This window comes from Drosophila serrata, unplaced genomic scaffold (assembly GCF_035046125.1).
Source record: "Drosophila serrata isolate PLE 108 unplaced genomic scaffold, ASM3504612v1 contig_217, whole genome shotgun sequence".
Taxonomy (NCBI): domain Eukaryota; kingdom Metazoa; phylum Arthropoda; class Insecta; order Diptera; family Drosophilidae; genus Drosophila; species Drosophila serrata.
The window spans coordinates 2,336,573-2,354,891 of NW_028257115.1; the positions used below are offsets into that span (position 1 = coordinate 2,336,573).

General features: G+C 51.8%; 1 protein-coding gene and 1 long non-coding RNA gene across 8 annotated transcripts in view; one reads left to right on the forward strand and one right to left on the reverse strand.

Annotated features, from left to right (window-relative positions):
- Positions 1 to 106: 106 nt before the first annotated feature.
- Positions 107 to 18,319, reverse strand: part of kst (spectrin beta chain, non-erythrocytic 5 kst) — a 35,172-nt gene continuing 16,959 nt past the window's right edge. For 2 of the 6 annotated variants that reach the window (XM_020956997.2, XM_020956991.2), the window contains 14 exons: positions 17,559 to 17,749; positions 17,015 to 17,182; positions 14,513 to 14,629; positions 14,185 to 14,447; positions 13,985 to 14,114; positions 13,555 to 13,742; positions 10,484 to 13,457; positions 10,278 to 10,417; positions 8,613 to 10,223; positions 2,640 to 8,544; positions 2,257 to 2,584; positions 2,075 to 2,197; positions 1,344 to 1,934; positions 107 to 767 (listed from right to left, as the gene is read on the reverse strand). In XM_020956997.2, the coding sequence (XP_020812656.2) occupies positions 505 to 767; positions 1,344 to 1,934; positions 2,075 to 2,197; positions 2,257 to 2,584; positions 2,640 to 8,544; positions 8,613 to 10,223; positions 10,278 to 10,417; positions 10,484 to 13,457; positions 13,555 to 13,742; positions 13,985 to 14,114; positions 14,185 to 14,447; positions 14,513 to 14,629; positions 17,015 to 17,182; positions 17,559 to 17,678 (12,921 nt within the window). In that variant the 5' untranslated portion in view covers positions 17,679 to 17,749 and the 3' untranslated portion in view covers positions 107 to 504. Of the gene's footprint in view, positions 768 to 1,050; positions 1,935 to 2,074; positions 2,198 to 2,256; positions 2,585 to 2,639; positions 8,545 to 8,612; positions 10,224 to 10,277; positions 10,418 to 10,483; positions 13,458 to 13,554; positions 13,743 to 13,984; positions 14,115 to 14,184; positions 14,448 to 14,512; positions 14,630 to 17,014; positions 17,183 to 17,558; positions 17,750 to 18,319 lie in introns of all 6 variants that reach the window. The other 4 variants (XR_015270928.1, XM_020957014.2, XM_020957005.2 and 1 more) reach the window with 4 other exon arrangements.
- Positions 15,617 to 17,821, forward strand: LOC147644215 (uncharacterized). 2 transcript variants are annotated; one of them, XR_015270931.1, is made up of 4 exons: positions 15,617 to 16,356; positions 16,411 to 16,458; positions 16,754 to 17,206; positions 17,532 to 17,821. It is a non-coding gene; the product is annotated as an uncharacterized LOC147644215 (long non-coding RNA). The 2 variants fall into 2 exon arrangements; XR_015270930.1 differs by lacking the exon at positions 16,411 to 16,458.

The following is an 18,319-nucleotide window of genomic DNA, read 5'->3' on the forward strand; positions in this document are numbered from 1 at the left end:
TCTTCGTCTGTTTGTCGTGAAAAGATGCATTTCATAAAATAACCTTTCAGATACATTCCCTTCAGTTCCTTAAATTCGATCCTGTGATAATCCAAAGAAAAATCTCTTACAATATGTGTAATATTTATTATTAATTGTTTATGGTTCTTTTTCTTTTACGAAAATTAAATATAATCATACAACGAACAAACTTACAGATACATTTTATAATGCAATTAAAACATTGACTTTATATATATATATATTTCTTTTATACTTTCATTTATCGCTTTAGCTTTTAAGTAGACACACGTGAATTTTTAAACGTTTACGGTTCTGATTTCGTTTTGTTTCTTTTTTCTTATTTAATTTGTTTGCCCTTGGCGCAGTAAGGTTGTGTATGTGTGTGGGATACAAATTAAATAATTATAATGTATATATTTATATAAAAAATACAAAAACAATTCGTCCTGGTTGGTTGATCGTGTCTGTCTCCTCTTAATTGTCTGAAAATTGCATCTGCTCTCATTGCGGCGGAACTTGACTGGACCGGCGCTTGTCCTTATCCTTCTCCTTCTCCTTGTCGCCCTTGCGTCCAAAGATTCGGAACATTCCGCTGCGTCGCTCCTCCTTGGTGCCCTTGCTGCTGCTTCCCTTCACACCCGAAACGGAGGATATAGACTGGGCCTCGCTCTCGCTGGAACTCTCCGCGGAGACGCGCGAGAAGCTGATGGAGTCGGGCTGCAGGGAGACAGGTCGGTTGCTCTCAAAGCGTGAGGTGCCCCAACCTGTAGGGATAAATAACAGAAGTGTTAGGGGAGGAAGTCCTTAAGGTCAGATAGTAGAGGTATCATGCACGAAATAGTATGTGGATAGCACAAAGTGGAGTTTCAGGAGGTGAACAAGCATTAAGAGGAATTATTCTTAACTCTAGAGATAGGGAAAATGTTACATATTTAATCGAAATTCTGAAACTCGAACCAATATCTTCATATATTTAAATGCAGCTTAGTTCGAGCTACAGAAAATTGGGTTAAGCATAGATTTTCCTAAAATATAAATAGAAAATACTTTGCAAACTCGTGCGGAGATAGGATCGCCGGGTTAACTTGGCCGGTTTGAAAGTAGAGGAACCTTTTGAAAGGCACGCATGCAGTAAAAAATGAATAGAAAAGAGTAGAATATATATACATATAGAATAAGCCAAGGTCATCGGCAAACAGAGAAGATTATATATACACAGATCTCAAATCCATAGCCATTACCATTAATTAATTCATGCAATTAATTTTACAAGTACAGGACCGATATTGGCCCTGTATTTACACAGATTGTGTTAGGATTAAGGATAAGATTCGTCTAACCACCGATTTCGTTTCCATTTGATTCGATATTGTTATTCAGATGCAGACCCATATAGCTTGGATTACTGATTGCATTGTTAGGCTCCACAGAGCCGCCTGATGATGATTTGTTCGATTTGTTATGTGCCACACCGCTTGTTAAATTCCACACCGTGCTACTGCTCGAGGTCTCTTGGTAGGTGGTACTTGTGGTGCTGGTTGTGGTGGTGGTGGTGGAGCTGGTAAAAGTTGAAGAGCCTTGCTTCACATTACCATTGCCATTGCTGCTGGCCCCGCTGCTGGAGTAGTTGACGGTGGTCCTTTTGGGACTACTGCTGCTGCCTCCGCCGCTGCCATTGTTGTTGTGTGCCTCCATTTCGATAAACTTTCGCGTGGAGTCGATCCTGCCGGAGGGAACCCTCTGCTGCTGCTGCTGTTGCTGTTGTCTCGTCAGGTTGTTGTTGTAGTAATCCGGCTGACTAGCCGCCGCATTGAACGCATTGATCCGCTGCTGAACCTGCGCCTGCTGCTGCTGGTGGGAATGGGAATGCTGGGGATGCTTCTGGTGGCCACCCACAGGTGGCATTGTTGTTGGCAATGGCGGCGGATTATCTAATTGCGCATCGCATCGTTGTAGGAGGACAATTTTTGTACAATGTGAGTGAGGAATAATGTGGAGGTGTAGGTGACGATGGTGTATGGGACAGAAAGACACAAATGGCTGCCTTACAGCTACTTTCTTTTAAACTCACCCGATTGTCTGGCCTCGCTGTTACGTTTCAGCATCGCACTGTCATCCTTGCTGCTGTTCCCATTCTGTTGCGCTCCGCTGGAACCGCCGGCGGGTAAGGTGGCTGAGCGGCCATCGGTCAGATCTGAGAATAATCCTTTTCAATTATTTAATCCTCAAAAATACACTGTATATCCGCATTACCATTGCTGGAACTCTGTCGATTGCGCAGCACAACTAGGTTCTCCTGGCTCTGACGACTACTGGCCACCGGTGGTGCTCCTCTTGGCGGAATAGGTGGCTTCTGGTCGAATCCAGCGCTGGGTGAACTTGGGGAACTGGGGTGGGATTGTTGTTGCTGCTGCTGCTGCTGCATCTGTCGCTGCAGGAAGGCCATTTGGGGAGTGGCTGTGCCATCCAGTATCTGGCCACCGCTGGTGCGACGCTGAGAGTCGGGCGAGGAGTTGCGGGAGCTGACGGGGGACTCCACGCTGCTGGTCACCTTGATGTCCGGCGAGCTGCTCGACTGTTGCTGCAGGGAGGAATAATATAAGTTAAAGAACTTAATTTAATTAGGAGATATTTACCTTCATAGACTCGTCGTAGCTAAGCAGCTGTAGGTTCGGTGGCAAACTGGCGTGGAAGGATATCTTGCGGACCCAATCGTTGAGGATGTCTAGGGATGGGGCCTCAAACAGGAACTCGGAGCCGTCGGGCAGCTTCAGCCGGAAGACGTACTTCTTCTTGGTGTAATCCTCCGCCCTCTCGCACTTGGCTCCCAGGATGTTGACAGGCGCCGTAGCCGTCTTCTGTTGCAGGAAATCGTTTTCGTCCTTGAAGAAGCACACCAACTGGCCACAAAGCACAGTGTGGAACTGCTTCCACGAGCGTACGGGCGCCTTCTTGCCTCCCGACTGCAGTCCGTGCTTACGCTCAAGACTTCCCTGAATCTCAACGGGCGGCAGATCGAATCCTTCACCCTTTTGGTTCTTCCGGAAGGACTGAGCCCGCCGCCTGGTGGTAAACGAGGGCGTTCGCTTGGCCTGCTTGGGCTGTACCTTCATGCTTTCCGCACGCTTTACATTCGCATCTGCAGATCCGCGACGCAGTCGATCACCGAACATGCCGCTGGAGCTGCTCTTCTGCAAGGCCAAATGCTCGTTCTCGTCGCTCAATTGTGGCCTCAACTGGGCCTGACCCACCGAGGGGGATTGAGCGCCGGCGCCAGCTGTCTGGGCTGGCGTCACCATGGGCGAGGAGAAGATCGGGGTCTTCTCCTGCGACGCGGCATTCTGACGATGCTCCTGCTGCTTCTCCGCTCGTCTCCGTTCATCCGCCAGGCGCTGCAGCTCCCGCTGCTTGATCTGCTCCAGGCGCTCCTTCTCCAAACGTTCCTTCTCCTGCCTCTTGCTGATCTTTTCCTGCTCCAGTTGCTGGCGGAAAAGCTGCTCCAACAGCGTGATCCGCTTGATGGCCTGGAACTTCTCCTCCTGGGCGGCCACCGTCTTCTCAAAGTCCTCATGCCTGCGCAGCAGATCCTCCACCTGCGGTATCGAGTCACCCAGCTTGGCATCCTTCAGCTGCGGTTCGCGGCTGCTGATCCATTGCTCCAGGATCTCGGCGTCCTTGAGGAAGAGCTGTGTGTCCAAGTTGAGTTCGTAGATCTCGCGGCGCTTATTGAGCGTGTGCTTCAGCAGTTCGTGACGCGCCTGCAGCACCTTGATCTTGTCCTCCACCTCATGAGCGAGGAAGTGCTTCTCCTGAATCAGCTGCTGGCCATTGGTCGCAAACTTGGCAAACGTCTCGTCTCTGGCACGGATCTCCGCATCGTGATCCTTGGTACTGGCCAAAAGGAGCTCGGCTCCGGCTACACTTGTTGCTAGTTCAGGGGCCGTGATCTTGGCCAGCATCTCGTTGATCCAGGCGATCAGGTCGCGGTACTCATCGAAGTACGACTGCAGCTGTTCAGCCTGGCTGAGCTTGCTCTTCCTCGCTCCGGTCTTCTCCTTCAGATCCGTCCACGCCTCCACGGTCTCGTCGCGCTTCACTTCGATGTGCTCCTTGGCATCAGGATAGATCTCACCCAGCTTGACAGCTTCGGCAAGAACAGAGTCCACCTGACCCTGAATGGCAACCAGTTCGGACTCAAACACCTGGTGCTTCCTGCCCAGCGCCTGAATGCTTTCCAGATCCTGGCCGTAGTCCTCGGAAATGAGTGAGGCGTCCTTTTCGTTGATCAGCTGGATGGTTTCATCAGCCACACGATCGTAGACATGGACCTGCTTGGCGCCTGCCAAGGCATCCTGCCGAGCGTGCACCAGATCCTTGAGCTCCTCCCACAACTGCTTTGTCTCGTCGCGCTTGGACTTGATCGAGCTCCTGTACGGATTGTTCTCCTGGATGAGGCGGTCACCACGCTCCAGGCAGGCCTCCACACGCGCCTCGTTGGCATTCAGGTTAGAAACGAAAGACTCAAAGGCCAGGATGAGCTGCTCCACATGCTCCACGTCCTCGCCGTAATCCTCGCTGGCTGTCACGGTCATCTGGTCGCCGACCCACTCGTGCAGCTCCTCGGTTTCTCGCAGATACTCGAACAGCTTCTTGCATTCGCCGAGCCGGAGTTCGCGCTCCTTGGCCAGGCGAAGAAGGTCTTCGTACTGCTGTCCCACCTGACCGTTCTTCTCCGCAATGTTGGCGCTGTCAAAGTGATTCCTCTCAATCAGTCCAGTGGCCAGCTTGGCCACCTTCTCGATCGAGGGCTTGAAGGCGGTGAGTTCGCGCTGCAGGACTTCCAGCTTTTTCTGGTGACCCTGCACGGAGACCTCGTCGCGTCCGTAGTCGCTGCTGGCCAAAACCGGGCGCTTCTCCCGCATCCAGGCATCCGCCTCGTTGGCCTCCACGTAAAACAGTTGACTCTCCACGGCGTCCAAGAGACGCAGTCGTCGAATAGCGGCCAAATCCCTCAGCTGGACGAGCTGTTTCTGGAGCAGCTCCGACTTGTACTGCAACTGCTCGCTGGCGAAGTGATTGTCGCGAATCATCTGCTGACCACGCTGAAGCAGTGCCTGAATTAGTGGCTCCTGGGAGGTGAGCTCCGCTTCAAGAGAGTTGTGCTTCTTTTGGAGGCCTTGGACGGACAGAAGACTGGTGCCAAGGTCCTGCGATCCAGCCACCAGCTGCTTCTCTGCCAGCCACTGCAGCTCATCCTCGGCGTCGCGCAGGAACTGCTGCAGACTCAACGAATCCTCGAGGTTCTCCCTGCGAATGCCCAAAGGCTCATGCAAGGTGTTGTACCTCCGAATGCTGGCCGTGGCCCGTTCGTGAATCTCGTGACGCAGGAAGTGATCCGCCTGGAAGAACAGCTCGTCCTTTTGCTTCAGCTGCTCGGCCAGTTCACCGTGATGGGCCACATCGGCCTCCAGGCGCTCGTGCTTCTTCAGCAGATTGCTGACGGCGGCCAGATCCTTGCCGTAATCCTCGCTGCTTAGCTGCAGCTCCACCTCGTCCATCCAGTTGTTGAACTCGTCGACACTGCGGCTAAAGGTCAAGGCATCATAGGCCTGTTGCAGCTTGTCCTTCTTGGTCTGGGAGGCAGCCTTCAGCTTATGCCAATCGCCCTCGAGGAGCTGCACCTGCTGGGCAATCTCGTCGCGGGCAAAGTGCTCACCGCGGATGAGGCGTTCGCCCTCGTGGATGACCGATTGCACGCGCGGCGAATTGCTCAGCAGTTCCGCATCGAAGGCGGCATGCTTCTGGATCTTGCTCTGCAGATTGCTTGGCTCTCGGTAGTTCTCGTCTAGGGCCACCTGGAGCTTCTGCACCAGCCAGCGATCGATCTCGTAGAGACTGCGCAGGAACTCCTGCAGCTGTAGTGACTGCACCAGGCGCTGCTTACGCTCCTCCGACAGTTCCAGAAGCTTCTGCTTCCTCCTCAGGATGTAGGCCAGTTTCTCCCGGATTAGATCCGCGTCCTTGGGTTCGGCTTCCAGTATGCTGTTGGCGAACTTCTGCAGCGTGTCCACGTGATCGGCGTGCAGCAGCTTCTCGAATTCATCATGCTTCTTGAGCAACCTCTCCACCGCCGTGTATGAGTCACCCAGATCGTCGTTGTTGAGGAAGGCCTCCTTGTTGGCCAGCCACAGCTCCACCTGCTCCACTTGGGCCTTGAACAGCTGCAGCTGATGGGCCTCGGTCAGATCCCTGGCCCTCTCGGTCCAAGCCTCGTTTAGGGTCTGGTGCAGTTCCTCGAGGACCAGCAGATACCTGCGCACGTTCTCCGGCTGCTGTTGCTGCGGCCTCGTGGACAGCAGATCGCCCTGCTTCTTCAGTCCGGCGAAAGCATCCTCACGGCCCTCGATCTCCACTTTACGTTCCTGGTGCAGCTCCAGCTGCGTTTCGCAGTCGTTTATCGTGGACGGAGCCTGGGCGTTGTTCATCTTCTTGACCATATCGTTGACCCAGAGCTCCAGCTCCTTCACGTCCGACACGAACTTGTGTGCCAGGTAGGCTTCGTTTAGGATGCTCTGCCGCTTGACGGACAGCGCCTGTAGGTTGCCCCACGACTTGTGAAGCTCCTCCAGCTTCCGTTCGATTTGAACTGCGCCGCGTTCCGGATACTTTTTGATCAGGAACTCGGCCGCTGTCTCGTGATGGTCAATCTTCTGCTTGACGGCTGACATATCCCTTTCCAGGGCTTCTTCGCGTCGGATCAGGGCCTCGACGGCTGCCAGATCCCGTCCTGTATCCGTGGAGCTCATGGCCAGGGATTTTTCCGCTATTCTTTCCGCCGTGTCGTCCACATCGCGATTGAACACATGGATCTCGTTGGCGCCGCCCAAGAGGGCACGATACGCATTGAGCGCTCCTTGGAGTTGCCTCCACTTGTAGTTGAAGTCCTTGCGCCGCTTGTCCACACCCTGGCTGTCGGCCGGGAGTTGGGCCTGGTTCATCAGCTTGTCGGCCAGCTGGTTGATATGCTTCACGCGCTGGTCGTCCACCCTCATGTCCGAGTCCACGTCGTCCAGCTTCCGCATGAGCGCGTTGCAGTGCTCCAGGTCACGACCGGTGTCACTGGCTTGTACCATCATCTCCTTGTCGCGAATCCAGGCCTCGATCTTGTCCAGCTGATTGTTGAACTCTAGACTGTCCTGGGCTTCTTCAAGACCCCGTCCGCGCTGCTCCAACTCCGCTAGGAGTCCTTGCCAGGCCTGCAGCACCCTTTCGATAGCCAGCTTGATCTCGGGTGATGATTCATGCTGTTTGCTCAGCAGGATCACGCCGGTGTCTTGGATCTCCTGGATGCGGCCCTGATTAGCGGCCACCTCGGCCTGGAAGGCCTGGTGCTTCTGCAGCTTCTTGATCTTCTCGTCCAGATTGGCTACCTCCGCGTAGCTGGCGGCATCGGCCTCCAGCTTCTTCTGCTTCTCGCTGATCCACGACTCGGCTTCAGCGCAATCCCTCACGAATTTGGCGTACAGCAGGGCGTCCTCCAGCTTGTATCGACGCACAGCACACAGATCCTTGACCTTCTGGCGGCGTCCGAGGACGCCCTGGAGAATTGTCTGGATGTTGGCACTGTCGTAGTGACGCTGCTCGATCAGCTTGCGACCGTGCTCTTGCAGCAGGGCCACCTTCTCCTCCTGCGTTTGGATCAGGCGCTCGAACTCGTCGTGCTTCCTGATCTGGTTCTGCACGTCCTCCACGGTCTGGCCAAAGTCGGAGCTGCTCAGGGCCGCCTGCTGGGAACTGGAGAGGTTGTCGATCTGCTTGGCGTCACGCAGGAAGCAGAACAAGTCGATCTTTTGCTCCAGCATAATCTTCTTTTTGTTCCATGCGGCGTGCAGCTTTTGCCGCTCGTCCAGCATGGCGGCACACTTCTCCTCCACATCGGCGGCGGCATAGTGGCCCGTCTGGACCATGGAGTCGCTCAGCTCGTTCAGATACCGGAACTTATCCTCCCTGGCCTCGATCTCTCCATAGATGGCATCGTGTTGAATCTTCAGTGCCGTGGCTCCTGCAGCATCACTCACATGCTCCTCGGCCTGGAGGGCAGCACGTAGATTGGAGGACCACGAAACAATGTCTCGAACGTCGGTAAGGAAGGTTTGCAGATCTGAACTGGCAGCCAGACGATCACCACGAGCGGTGGACCGTTCCTTGAGGTCATTCCAGGCAGCCACCACCTTATCCTGCTGCTGGGCAATTGCAGTTGCATTCGATGGATACTTGGCCTGCAGGCGCACAGAGTCTTCTACAAGCACTTGAAGTTGGGCCTCCAGGGCCACCAGATCGTTCTCGAAGCCCTCGTGCTTGCGCAGCAGAGCCAGAGCGGAGTTCAGATCCTTGCCCAGTTCGTTGGAGAGGGCGGCGTTCTTGTCCTGGATGCGGAACAGGGCCTCGGCCACGTCGCGATGGAAGCGGTGAATCTCGCCGGCGGCGTGGAGCTTCTGCTCCCGCTGGTTCAGCAGCTGCAGGAGGTTCTCCCAGGAAGTTCTACGTATGAGGAACACAAATGGAAGGAATAAGAATAAGAAATTTTGAATGGGTTCCCCACAACTCACCTCAGTTGTTCCTGTCGTTTCTCCACCTCGTTGGCATACGGACTCTCCGAATCGATCAACTTCTTGGCCAGTAGCTCGCACTGATCCACCCGATCCGCTCCGACCTCTACACGATGCTTTAGGTCGTCGAATTTGTTCTGCAGCAGCTGCAGATGCTCAAAGTCCTGGCCGTAGTCCTCCGATGAGGCAGCCTGCTCCTGCTCGCGGATCCATTGCTCCACCTCGTCGGACTCAAGGAAGTACTCATGCTTGTACAGGCTCTCCATGAGGCGCACCTGGCGCTGGGAGGCAAGCTTGTGCAGGGACTTCAGCATCTTCTCAATGAGCTGCTGCTTGGCAGCGAGGACCTTGCTGTCCGGATGATTCGCGGCTACCATGGCTGCGCAGCTGTGTCCCATTTCGGTGACGATGCCCGAGTAGGTGTCCAGCTCCAGCTCGATGGTCTTGTGCTTGGTGAGCAGCTTGGCCGCCGAGTCACGATCACGGCCGTACTCCGTGGATCGCAGGGCGTTGTTGCGCTCACCCAGCCAGGACTCGATCTCGCCGGCGTCGAACAGATACTGCTGGGCCTTCAGGGACATGTCCAGCTTGCGTGACCGGTCGCCACAATGGCCCTCCAGGTCATGCCAGGCTTGCTCCAGTTGCTGGCACAGGCTCTCCACCTGCTCCCGCTCCGGATGTTGCTGCGAGACCAGGGTCTGACCGGCCTGCAGAGCCTTGTTGATCATCGGCTGGTGGCCCTTGATCTCTGCCTCCAATTTCTTGTGCTTCTTGTGCAGGGACTGGGCCTGATGCAGGTTCTGACCCAGCTCGTTGGACTTGGCCGCCGGCAGGTGATCGTTGATCCACTGGAACTCGGCGTCCAGCTCGAACACAAATTTGTGGTAGTTAAGGCTCTCCTCCAGCTTGGCTCGGCGCCGCTGGGTGGGATCACGTAGGTCCTTGAATCGCTGCTGCAGCTCCTTGGTGCCGGCCTCGATATTCCTGGCATTAAAGTGACCCTCATGGGCCATGTCGTCGCCGGTAGACACCAGCTCGGCCACCTTCTGGTCCCAGATGGTGATCTCGGACTCAAGGATCTGCTGCTTGTTGATCAAATCCTTGCAGCTGCGCAGATCATTGCCCACATCTCCGCTGCGGAGGGCAGCGTCCAGCTCGTCCACCTTTTTCTTGGCATCCTCCAGAGCCCGATTGTGCTCCCGCTGCGATGCCGCCTGCTCCAGCTTGCGGCCCTTGTCCTCGGAAAGTGTCAAGAGCTCCTTCCAGCGCTTGTTCAGATCGGCCACGCGGGCCTCCACCTCAGGCACTCGATTTCCGGCCTGCACCAGAGCCTGTCCGTCCTTGGTTACGTTGCGCAGCTGCCCCTCGTTGGCGCGCAGTTCGCGCTCAAAAGCCTGGTGCTTTTGGAGCTTGCGCGGCAGGTTACTCAGGTCGCGGTAGCTTTCGTCCCCGGCAATCCGCGTCTTGTCCTGCAGCCAAACCTTGAGGTCATCAGCCTCAGCGGCGAACTTGTGGAAGTCCTTGGAGGCCTGCAGGAGACGCTTGCGTTCAAAGGCACGATCTCGGACAGCCTTTCGCTTGCCCAGCACTTGCTGGCGTCGATCTCCGATGCTGAAAGAGGAGTGGGTTAAAAGGGCTAAGAAAATATTATGAAAAGACACTCACTATTTTGAATCGTAGTGATCGTTGGCAATCAGCTTGTCTGCATTGTCCGAGAAGCCCTTGAGGATCTTGTCTTGGGCCATCAGGCTCTTCTCAAAGTCCAAATGACGCTTCAGGATGGCCTCCACCTCGTCCAGAGAGGACTAAAACCCAAGAGAGATTATATTTAGAATCAAATTGCTTAGATAATAAGCACACAGCGAACTTACCCCCAGGTTGTTGTACTCCAGGAAGGCCTCGTGACTCTTGGTGGTGGCATCAATCTTGTCAGCCTCACGATTGAACATCTGCAGGTCGACGCACTGCAGCAGCCATTTCTGCTTCTCGGCCCAGCCGCGGTGAATGGCATCTTGCTCGGCCTTTAGGCGCTCAATCAGAGCCACCGTCTCCGCCATGTTCGGCTTGCCGTCGGACAACTGCTTGCCCAACTGGATAACCTCAACGAATTCGGTGTCATGGGCCCTGATATCGTCGCCCAGATCGTTGTGCTTCTTAAGCAGATTGTTTGCCGTCTCTACGTCGCGGGCCGACTCATCGGCATTCAGTTGATCCTTGACGGAATCAATCCAGGCTAGGAGGACCTTGGCACTGTTATTGAAGATTTGCTGGCCGACCTCGCTCTCGATGCGGTTGCGCAGATCGTTGCCACGCTGCTGCACCTGCTGCCACATATCCTGGACCTCCTGCTGGCGTGCGTTAACGTTGTCCTTCTCCGCAGGATAAGCATTCTTCACGGAGTTGCCTAGGTAAGTGACCCGGTTAACCTTGTCCTCCACAGGCGCCAGTTCCCGCTCAAGGTTCTGGTGGCGACGCTGGAGAGCTTGGACTGTCCGCAGATCAGGGGTAATTACGGCTGTGTCCAACTGCAACATCTTCTCACTCATCCAGACCTTGGCCTCGTCGCAGGTTCGGTTGAACAGCTCCACACTGGAGGCGCCTTCCAGGCTCTTTTCCCGCTGGGCCTTGGCATTATTCAGACGCTGCCAGATCTGATGAATCTGACGCTGGCGGGCGATAATCTTGTCCAACTGGGAGTGACCCTGCCGGCGGAAGGTGTCCACGGCGCCGTCGATCTCCTCCACCCGCTTGGAGGCGGCCGAGAGATCGGTGATGAACTTCTCAAACTTGCGCTTGGCATTGTCCACGCCCTCGCCGTCGTCCGTCTTGATCATGCGCTCCTTCTCCTTCATCCACTTCTCGAAGTCATCGCACTCACGATAGAAGCCGAACAGGTGGATGGAATCCTCCAGGAGAGCGTGTCGCTTCTGGGCCATCTCCTGCAGCTCGTCATAGGTCTGGTTGATCCTCTGCTGCCGCTTCTCCACGCTGTCGGCGTTCTCGTTGATGCTCTGTGTAGAGGTTCGCCTCTGTACGAGGGGCTTCGGGGCCACACTCACCGGTTTGATTCTCTTCACAGGTACCACTTGGCGCACCAGGATTGTCTTCTTCACCTTCTGCAGGGATTTGACCTTCTCCGCCTTGGGCACAATGCAGGCTACCGGACGGGGCTCGATCTCGCGCACATAATTGGCCGGGACGAAGCCCTCGAGGCCGTTATCCTTGCGCACGCACCACCAGTCGTCGTTGGTCTTTGACTTGAGCAGCATCACCTCGCCCTTGTCCATCTTCATGCCCTGACCCTCGAAGGGGAACAGGGACTTGACGTGCGGCAGCAGCTTCGTCTCAGTGACCTTCTTGTGCTCCAGCTTCTCCACCCATTCGTCTTCCCACACCTCCTTGGGCACCAGTCGCGTCTCGTTGACCCACTCCTCCTGCTCAACTTCCGGAAGTTCCGGTTCCGCGGCGGACAGCTCGAGGGTGCAGATACCCGCCTTGATCAGCTTGTCCGCCTGCTGGTTCAGGTTAAGGATGTCGCCAGAGTAAGCGTTCAGCTCGCCCTGCAGATCGCGATGGCGCTGCAGCAGGGCTTGGGCCGAAGGCTCGTCGTTGCCGTAGTCCCGGGAGTTGACCAGAGCCATCTTCTCGTTCAGCCAGGACTCGGCCTCGTTGGCGTCCGTGTAGAATTGATAGGCCTCGGCGGCGTCCTCCAGCTGCCTGCGTCGGAGCTCGACCAGGGCCTCCAAGGCCTGCCAGTGCTCCGCCAGCGAATCGATCCGACTCTGGATCTCCGAAGAGCGCGGATGTTCCTCCCCAATTAGGCGTTTGCCCGCCTCAGACATCTGACCAGACTTGGGCTTGCGCGATTTAATCTCGTCCTCCAGGGCCTTGTGTTTCTGCTGTAGCGAGAGCACTGCCCGCAGATCCTTAGCCGTGATTCCGGTCTTGCAGATGCGCTGCTTGTCCACCAGCCAGGACTCCTCGTTATCGTAGTCCTCCATGAAGTGATAGAAGTTGCGGGCTTCCTCAAGCCGAGCCCTTCTCGCCGCCGAACGACGCAGCAGCTCCGAGTAGGCCTCCTCCAGATCTGCTAGCCGCTGAGCCAGCAGAGCTGCATCCTTGTGCTCGGTGTTCTTGTAGGGCAGCGCCTGGCGGTTGAAGCGCTTCAGGGTCTCGCCGTAGGTATTCACCTGCAGCTCTTGCAGGGAGTGAGCCTGCAGGAGTTCCTCTACTCCCAGAAGATGGGGACCCACATCTTCGGAAGCAAACTGCTGCTGCAGGTCTCGTACTGCCTCCGTGGTGCTGGCAATCTCACGCAGTAGGTTCATCAGGTTGCTCATCTGAGAGAGGTTCAGCCGCTGGTTTTCCAGCAACTCAAGCAGTTGTCGCCACTTGGCCATCACTTCTTGTTCGCGACGCTTCACCCGCTCTTTGCCGTGATAGTTCTCCCTATCCAGTTCCTCAGCCATGGCAGTTAGGTCATTGAATCGCTCCACACGCGCTAGAATATCGGCGGAGATGGCCTCGTGCTTCTTCAGCGTGGCGTCCACCTGGCGCAAGTATCGTGGATCGGACAGCACCTGGATCATCTCCTTTAGATAGCCCTCGCGCAGCACCGACTTCTTCTCGAACTTGTAGTTGAGCTGCTCCAGCTTCTCCTGACGCAGCAGCTCCTCTCGCAGCGCCACCTCGCGATGGTGCTCGGCGTACTCCAGGATCTGCCAGGCCTTCTCAATGTCGTTCACCAGCTGCCCGTCCTGCGGGTTGTACGGCGGCTGGTTAAGCGCCTTCAGCAGGGTATTGATAGTGAAGTACAGAGCCTCGATCTCACTACGCTCCTTGTACCTGTAAGGTTGAACGTACCATTGGAATTACCTCTCTTTGTCATTCTCTATTTTAGATTTGATTTCCGCTCGGTGGGAACATGGCAACCTGTACTCACTTGGGTGGCTTCTCAATGGTCCGGTACTCCTTGAAGGCCAACAGTTCCCGCTGGATGCCCTCCAGCGAGTTGGGCAGGTCGCGCTGCTCCAGCTCCAGTGTCTTTTGGCGGATCCAGCTCAGCAGGTTTGTGGTCAGGCGCTCATACTGCATCTTCTTGCGATCGGCATCCATCAGCTGGCCGACAATCTGCGGGGAAGGGATCAGGGGAATGGAGACGATGGATGGTATCAGTGGTTGAGCAACTTTCTAGGCCTAGGTCTGGAGTGGACCCCACCCGGAATCTGAATCCGAATCCGATCGGGGGGCCAATCCATTGTGAAGTAGAGCGTTAACTGTGGGACACCGTTACGCTGCAGCGCATCCACAGAGTAGCAATGGGACGCTCTCCGTATTTGAATCCGAATTGGAATTGGAATACGAATACTTACATTCGCTATACGCTTGCCGCTCTTCTGCTCGTTCTTCATGCGTGCAAAGGTGTGATAGTAGGAGGCCACATAGGTCAAGATCGACTTTTCGTCGGGCCGGGCCGAGTCAACGTCCTCCGCATCGAGCAGGCTGAATGGGGGTAGATAATTACACATTAATTCCAATGACATTTATTTGAAATTTGAATAGAATAAGTTACCTGGGAATGCCCAATTCATTGGCGGCCGTATCGAAGGCATGATTCAGATTGTCCAGGTTAGAGTTCTTCGAATTGACAATGGTGCTGTACTCAAACAGATCGGGACGATGCGAATGGATGAGGGCATTGAAGCCCAAACCAGAGCGCCAGGAGTTGGTAAAGTCCGTGATATTGACGCCCGGATAGCCATGCGTCTTGCGCTGGCACCACAACAACAGCGCATCTTTGGCGGAACGCTTCTCACTGGACTCGTTCTCCTCATCCTATTATAATTATGGGATTTAATTAGGGTTCTTTTAAGCATGTGAATTATGGGATAATAACTTACCACATCGATTTCAATTTCCTGAATCTGAAACCGCAGAATGATGGTCCAGATGAGGCCCAGAATGAGACGGGGATTGCCATCGACAATGTCCTCAGCACCAATGGACTCCAAGCGAACCTGTAAGGGAGATGAGAAGACAACCAAAGCATTGCATTATTCCATTCTCTTCTCTTTTTATGGGTTTCTTTTCTTTAGTTTCCTTCTGGATTTCCGAGTGCAGAGCCGTCGAAGGTGGAGTGGGTAAGCCGCGTCTCGGGTTACCCCAGAGAGTTCCTCCACAGTGCCAGAGATCCAAACTGGGTCTGCCCCAGCCCCAGCCCCTGCCTCAAGTCACGCATAATCAGGTGGAGGTGCTTGACCCCGGGCAGGTTCATATGGGTCACCATTTGCATTTATGTATAGTAGGTCAGGGCGCGGACAGGTAACTCCGCGCAGACGGAGGAGGCATAAGTTACTAGCTGATACCGATCCAAATCGCATTATCATAGCTACAAAGTGGTCAGCGGCATTTGAAGGCTGAGATTTATGGCCGAGGGAGGAGGTAATATGAATATGAAGCAGCACCCTGCATATTATTTATTTTTCATTTTAAAATTTAAGAATTTCTAGGTTTATAGGAAAATTTTATATCATTAAGGGGCGTTTCTATAAATTAATCTTTATGGAAAAGTTAAGCCAATTTAAGAGTTTACTTTGTATAGGTTTTTAAGGAGGAAAATCAGCATGTTCTAAAATATTAGCATAGCTAATAAAGAAATAAAACTAATAAATAAAACATTCATGGAACATGTTCTAAAATTTAAAGGAAGATTTTAAACTTTAGGCTAAAACATATTGATTTTAGTGGCATGATTATAATTTAATTAATCAATAAAGCTAATTTTGAAACCCCGAAATTGACATACCTTTGTAATGAAAATTGATCACAAGTAAGCCAAAAATGCATTAATTTTCAATCGGAAAACGATGCTATGCTAGTTTTGATCAGATTAACAAGTCTGCATATAAAATTTAAAATTTGAAAATTTTAACAATTTTAGAAATTTTAACGATGTTACCCCTTATATTTTTTTTAAAAATTGATACATTTTTTTCTTCTTCCAGACATGCCTAGATCGATTCGCCTTTTCATGCTGATCAAGAATATATATGGATTATAGGGTCGGCAATGACTCCTTTACTTTGTTGCATGGATTTTACTAAAAATATAATACCCTGCAAGGGTATCAAAATATGAAAACGCATTTTAAAATAGTTTCCCTCCTTATAATAACGGAAATATGAGTTCCTGCTTTTATGATGCCTTCCCAGAAGCATATTATTTTAAAAGACTTTCTGAGAAAATGTTTTGGTATATTAAAATGTAGTTTAAAACTATGCCAACTGGGTTCCCCCGCCTCGGTCGTGGCTAGTGGCATGCTTCAATGAGTCCCCCGGGGGGTTCTTAGTAATGTTCCCCCGTGCGTAAATCTTTCGTTCGGGCTTCTTCAAGCCCACAAAACCAATTAAAATGCACTCAATACCCCTGTCAAACACACAAGCAACAGAGACAAGCCCCAAAACAAATGAATAAAATACAAAATTAAATGGTGAAAAGTAAAACTGAAAACTACAACTACAAAAAACAAAGAAAACTTTCACTGCAATGCAATGGCCAAGACAGAGAGATGGGCAATGGGACAAATTGCGGCGAATTAATTGCTTCTAATTAGATTAGGACAGCGGCCCCTGGAAGAAGATACGAGAAACTGTGTCGCACGCTAAGCTGCCACTTTGCACAATTAAAATCAAATGCACGACGAGTTGCAAAGAAAGTATTGTAGCTGGAAAATGTGCCACGCCAGGTAAGGCTCTTATAAGAAAGAAAAAATGCATTAGAAAGTATGCAAATATTTCAGAAATTGCCAAGAGAAGAGCCGCGAAGAAGAAGGCCCGGGCCAGGTAAGGTAATAAATATATATTTTGCCATGTCTTGGCGTCGTCTTTCACTTCCCCCGAGATCCGAGATCCCAAATCCAAAGTCACACTGGAGGAAATGTAAGCTCCGCACTCTAATTACCTCTTGAAAGATAACTATTGCAGAAGAAACTAACAAGTAACTTATAAGGATTCTTGGAAAGAACCAAAACCATCTAATGGGATCCGATTCACTAGCTACTAACTTTGTAAAAAGTACAAAACTAACTAAATCTATATAATAACCTTATAATATAACACCTTTTTCACACTTTTCTCTTTTAGATCCCCAAATTTCTTCGAGTGCAGTTCCGTAAAGCCATGAGGAGAGCTCATATGGCAAACAAAGCACGCAATGGCCACGCGCAGCTGCGCAGGCGCGACTTGCACTTTCTACAAATGCGTAGAGCTGCTCACCACCACCACCACTCACTCTCCCAGTCTTTTAGCCTTCCAGTCTCCCAAGACTCCACTCCACTCCACTCTACACCACTCCACTCCAATCCAATCCAATCCACTCTCCCTGCTGTTGGACACATGTCTTACCTTGGTGTGCAAGAATGCCAGACTCTTGTTGACATTTTCGATTTTATGGACGCGCATACGTCCGCTGTTCGGCTTGCCCAGTTTCTCCGACGATATGATCTCCAGCAGCTTCAGCAGCTTGATGCCATCGGCCAGGTCTGTGAATAGGTCTTCGACCTCCATTTTGGCCTAAAAGAAAAGCCCAAATAATATGTGAGTTGCATTCATATTATCTCTTTGGTAAGGTGTTGTAAAAAATTTCTTCCTATCAAAATTCAAAGTGAATGTATAATACGGTCGTCAACACAAAATATCGCTTTCATTTTACACTCTTTTTGAATTCTCTTAGGTTGATATAAAGCCCATGATAATGCAACTGATTGTAGAAGCCAATTTATATCTTATAGAAAAGTATATTTTGTCTTTTTAATAGTAAAATATTTAAAATCTTCTTTAAAGTATGTGAGATTTGAAATAACTTTTACTAACTAACTCTTAGAGTCTTTATTAATGAAAGGTTCTTTGAATTGTATTTCAGATACATCTATAAATCCACATTTCCTACCTTGATGAGAAATGAGTTCATCCATTTTGTGAATGTCTTCTTCTGGATGTGCAGACGCTCCTCCTGCAGCGTCTTGATCCGCTCGTTCTCGAACTTGATGATGCCATCCCGCTGCGTCATGTTGGCGGAGTTGCGATTGGAGGGCGTCGGCGTCTGGAGCGCGGAGTAGCCTCCCGGCTCATATTGTGATGCTACATGACACGACGAGGAACAAAATAAATCTCGGATTAGTTCAAGCTCGAAGTCCGACAAGTGCAACGTTTAGTTTTAGTGTTTGTTTTGGTTTCTAAGGGGAAGAGAAGAGAAACGGGTAAGCCACCTGACAATAGTTCCAAACCAAAATCAATACATGGGCCAATACAAATAGAGGAAAATAGAGGAAAAATACATGAAAAAAAGCAAAAGTATACAAGAGGGAAGTTGAAGAGATAGAGAAAGCACACCCGTGACGTTCGTTCGCAATGTATTGATTCAGAGATAACAGGTTATCGTCAGCATAATTGCTTCTATAAAAAATAAAAACAACAACACAGACATACATATATACAAAATCACTGACTAAAGTTAAGCCCCGCCTTCCAAGGCGATTCATTTATAGTTTACGCATTCTGTCAAGCGTAATTCCTAATTTTAAATCATTCTATCAGCGTTTGAAAGCAATGTCGCCGATTAGCTAGGGGAAGTTCCAACACAGAGAACCTAAAACCCACACCAAGAGGTTCTATTTGAACACCTCGTCACGTAGTAGTAAAGATAAGGCA